At 35.7% G+C, this 4,441-nt stretch overlaps 1 protein-coding gene across 1 annotated transcript; it reads left to right on the top strand.

The window, feature by feature from the left end:
* The first annotated feature begins 3,038 nt into the window (after positions 1-3,038).
* On the top strand, positions 3,039-3,676 carry LOC131076430 (protein S40-4-like). Its single transcript, XM_058013603.2, has one exon. It carries the CDS (start codon positions 3,067-3,069, stop codon positions 3,586-3,588), a length of 522 nt encoding a protein of 173 aa, XP_057869586.2. The 5' UTR covers positions 3,039-3,066; the 3' UTR covers positions 3,589-3,676.
* The last annotated feature ends 765 nt before the right edge of the window (positions 3,677-4,441 follow it).

The following is a 4,441-nucleotide window of genomic DNA, read 5'->3' as shown; positions in this document are numbered from 1 at the left end:
ATTGCCCCATCTTATTTTTCTAGCTCCTTGACAAACCAAAAGATGTTTCCAATTTAGATTTGAACCTATGTGGACTCAACATCCCAACTTCAAAGAATTAGTGGCCCAATGGTGGTGCTTCAATGTTTAGGATACGACTATGCTTAGAGTCACCCATAAATAGAAACTACTAGAAAAATAATCTTGGTATGTCGAGTAAATATTCTTTTGGTGATATTTTCACTCAGAAGAAGGCTTTGAAAAACTAGATTCAATATCTACAAAAGGAAGTGGAGATTTTTGCTGCTACTCCTAATAAAGTCAATCTTGAGAGAAATTTGTTGGTTGATCTTCATAATGTGCTTTTAAAGGAGGAACTCTTCTGAAAACAAAGATCTAGAATCTGATGGGTGAAAGAATGAAACAAGAATACAATTTTTTGTACCAAATTATGCTTAGGAACAATAAAATGAACTAAACATAGGAATCGATAAGGTCAGATGGAGCTTCCCTCTCTCATGTTGGTGACAATCACTAGGAGGTTGTTAATTAATTTTACTTTATGCTTAACCCTCCTCTTATTTGAATTACCTCTATGATAGAGATCTTAAAGAAGCTTTTTTGTTTTATCTCAAACACTATATGTCCAACTGAGTTAGATTAATTGGAACATAGATTCTCTAATGAGGAAGTCAAGGAAGTGGATTTCTCCTTGGGGTGACAAATATTTGGGGCATGGCGACTTTACTCCCTTTTTCCTTTCAAGAACACTAGGATATTGTGGGGCAAGATATCATCTTGGTTGCTAGAGAATTTCTATCTTCAACAAGTATCTTTAAAGAGATCAATAATAATTATATTGTCCTTTTCCCTAAAAAAAGATGGAGCTAAAAAAATGACTGATTTTTGCCCTATCAACCTCTATAACACCCTTTATAAAATATTTTCCAAGCTTCTTGTTAGAAAAATCAAGCCTTTTATTAAGAAGATGGTCCATGTAAATCATAAGAGCTTTGTTTTGGGTCGACATATATCTAATGTTGTTTTGGTTGTCCATGCAACTCTCCACTTTATGGAGAACATCAATAGAGAAAGCATGCTTCTAAAGTTGGTTATCTCTAAATCCTATGGTAAGGTGTCTTGGTCCATCCTCTCATTGGTGCTTCACAAATATGGGTTTTGTGGCAAAATTCTGAAGACAATCAAGGCTTGTTTCTATTCATCTTTATTTTCTATCATGATCAATGGAGCTCCCTAAGGATTCTTCTTGTCACCGGGTGGTATAAGATAGGGGGATCCTTGTCCCTCTACTTCTTTATTCCTATGGAAAATGTCCTTGGTAAGCATATTGATCATTGTATCCATCATGGCATCTTGAATGGTGTTAAACCTTCTCCTTCCCCTTTTGGAATCTACCATCAACAATCTATTGATAATACCCTTCTACTTGGTTTATCTTTTGTAGCGGAAGCTAAGGGTTGGATCTCTCTCTCTTGTTTAAGTATTCTTTAGCTTTTGGGCAAAAAATCAACTTGGATGAGAGTGCTCTTTACTTTATGAAGGTTTCCCCTCCCTTGTAGTATCATATTGCTAAAATTTAAAGTGGTAGATCTCTAGCATTCATTCTTCATACTTGGGATTGCCACTTACCCTAGGGAAAGTGGACAACTCAATATGGTCTGGACTGCTCAAGATAATTCAAAAGAAACTTATTAGATGGAAAGGAGACCTTCTTGGTACTGCTAACAAAATTTAGCTTCTTAATGCTTCTCTTCAAAGCACCTCAATGTACCTCCTCTCTCTGTTCCATATTGCAGCCTCCTAGGATAAGAAACTGGACTAAATCCAAAAAAGATACCTTTTTTCAGGCATTGAACAAAAGAATAGAAGATACCTTTTCCTATTTCTAATTTGACTTGAGTTTGGGACTTAATTAGACCACACAATTTAGTTCTTATACCATGATTTTTCCTAGTGTTCTACAAATGAATCTATGTAGTGAAAAGTGGTATTTATTATAGAGTAGACATAAGATTGTGGACTTATTTGATAATATAAAAACCTTTTAGGAGAGTTCTATAAAATCCATAGACATGTCATGTAGAAAAATACAATGATAAAGGATGTTAATAGAATAAAGTTTAATATTCTTTTGACATCCATAATGATTAATTAAATATGGAGTGATTTTAAAAAACCCAAACTAATGAAAATATCAACTTAGAAAATAAATATTTTTTGTAAAATTTAATAGACTATATGTGAATCATCTTCATAAATAAAACCAATACTATACAACCTTATCTAAACTAATTAAAACTTTAAAAAATAAAATCAATTATGATGATAAAAAATATTATCAACAAATTAAATTTACAACCATATACTCAAATGATAGTGGCGAGAAACATGTAAAGCCTATGTGCCTTTATATTGTCCCCATATATCTAAGATGATGCAGGTGGAACTCAACTCTGTAAAAGTGGAAGGGCTAAGTTGGGTAGCAACTTATAAAGAGAGGAGTTTGTGTTCATGTTCAACACTATTGCCTTATCCACCAATTCTGTAGCGTCGGGCTTGGGACTGCTTAACCCACAGTTAATTAATAAGACCAAGGTAAGGAATCAAGAACATTCTTTTTCCGTTCCTTTGCGTGTCATGGGATCACAACTCAAATAGTCAATCTGTGACTCAGATAAGATAAGCACGCTTGCCGACAGATCCGGTAGGCACTGTGCATCAATGTCAAGACAAACCGTCACATACACAGATCGGACGGCTGAAGATAAGAGTAGATCGGACTACCAAAGCCATGCAAGCTTGAAAACGAAACCAGAAAGTTCGTAGATGGGCCGACAATCCACGCCAAAAATTGCATACGTAAAGTGTTGCGCTCAATTCAGAAATGACGGTACATGAAAAAAAGTCGGATTCCAGCACAACGTTTCTTCGTTAGTCCTAGTGCCTTTCTTTCTATAGTATATACGTACCTTTTCGGGTAAATATATATATATATTCCCTGATACTGATGTTTCTTCAAGCCAGTTTTTCTGGTCCTGTTGATTAGAGTGGTAGAGTGGAAACGCAATGGCCGAAAATGGGAATCGAGGAGGTGGTGGGTTCGAGTCCGAGTTGAGCCGCGCCGAGGTGCTTCTGGGCTTAGCTCAAAGTGCCGGGGAACAAACAGAGGAGACACTGAAGGAGCTCGACGAACAAGAGATCTTTTGGGGGGACAAAGAAGATGAACAAAATGGCTTTGAATCCGATTTGTTTGGCATTGTAGAGTCGAGAAGTAAGAATTGTAAGGGAAAATCTAGTTGGAGTAATATATTTCCACATGGAGGAAAGAGATCGGGAGAATTGGATGCATATCAGAGTTATGAATCAACGCCTGTGAATGTTCCTCATTGGCCACAAAGCAAAATCTCAGAGGATTTCTTAGACGAGGATGATGAAATGATCGTGAGGCCTCCTCACGAGCTCGTTGCTCTCTCTAATAACAATAGTAGGAGTTTTTCTGTTGTTGAAGGATATGGTCGGACTCTCAAAGGAAGAGATCTCACAAGGCTACGCGACGCCGTTTTTCGGCGGACTGGTCTTTTACAGTAAGTTAGTCGGATGGATAAACAAAACGGGCAATGTTTTACCAAATGTACAAGTTTTTATTTGCTTCTTCCAAGTTGTTGGAAACGGCAAGTTTGTTAGGCAAATTCCGTTTTTAATTTTGCACTGTGATTTGCTCCAATTGTGATGGATTTCGCTTTGGTAATAATAATAATAATACAAAATTAAATTGCTGTGAATTGGTACGCCATTAACTAATTATTAATCTAAGAAATTTTCATATCGTGATTTAGTTTAAGCGTTTCAGATCACACTTTATGAGTAATCGACCACCAGGAGAAAATAATTTAGAATGCAACTTTAAGTTTTTTGTAATCAGGATTCGCTCAGCTTACATATATTTCTTTAAAATTCATGCAGTTGTATTCCAAACAAGTAACAATGCGCTGCGTTTTTTTTTAGCGTGCACAACATCTAACTGTAAATCCAAAGTGCACGATTTTCTTTTGAGCAGTTTCGAAGCAGTATTTATGTGGGCCAATCCACAGATTTCTGAACGATGCGTTCACACATTTAATTATGGGTGTATTAATTCATTTTCTTGCTTATGTGATTGGATGAGAGGTACACTAAAAGATAATAAATTAAGAAAGCACGTTCAGGTCTATTTTTAAATATGATCTAATTCTATAATAAAAGTCAATTTTGGTTTGGCATATACAAGGTATAAAATTGCTCTTGATTCATTTAATATTGGATGGGATGATATTTAAGTAGAGTGTTTTTTGATGGAGGTTCAGATCTGTGAGCATGACAGCCCAGCAAGGGTATGAAGTCTGTGAGCTGCGAGCGTGTTTAAAAAAATAATATTTTAAGATTTATGATATTTACAAAATAT

The sequence above is a fragment of the Cryptomeria japonica genome, chromosome 3 (assembly GCF_030272615.1).
Source record: "Cryptomeria japonica chromosome 3, Sugi_1.0, whole genome shotgun sequence".
In the NCBI taxonomy this organism is placed as follows: domain Eukaryota; kingdom Viridiplantae; phylum Streptophyta; class Pinopsida; order Cupressales; family Cupressaceae; genus Cryptomeria; species Cryptomeria japonica.
Note: the sequence above shows the minus strand (reverse complement) of the source record. Positions and strands in the feature narration are given on the sequence as shown.

What these genes read in the sequence shown, in the direction of transcription:
- LOC131076430 (XM_058013603.2), top strand. Translation starts at nt 3,067, where the DNA reads ATGGCCGAAAATGGGAATCGAGGAGGTGGTGGGTTCGAGTCCGAGTTG.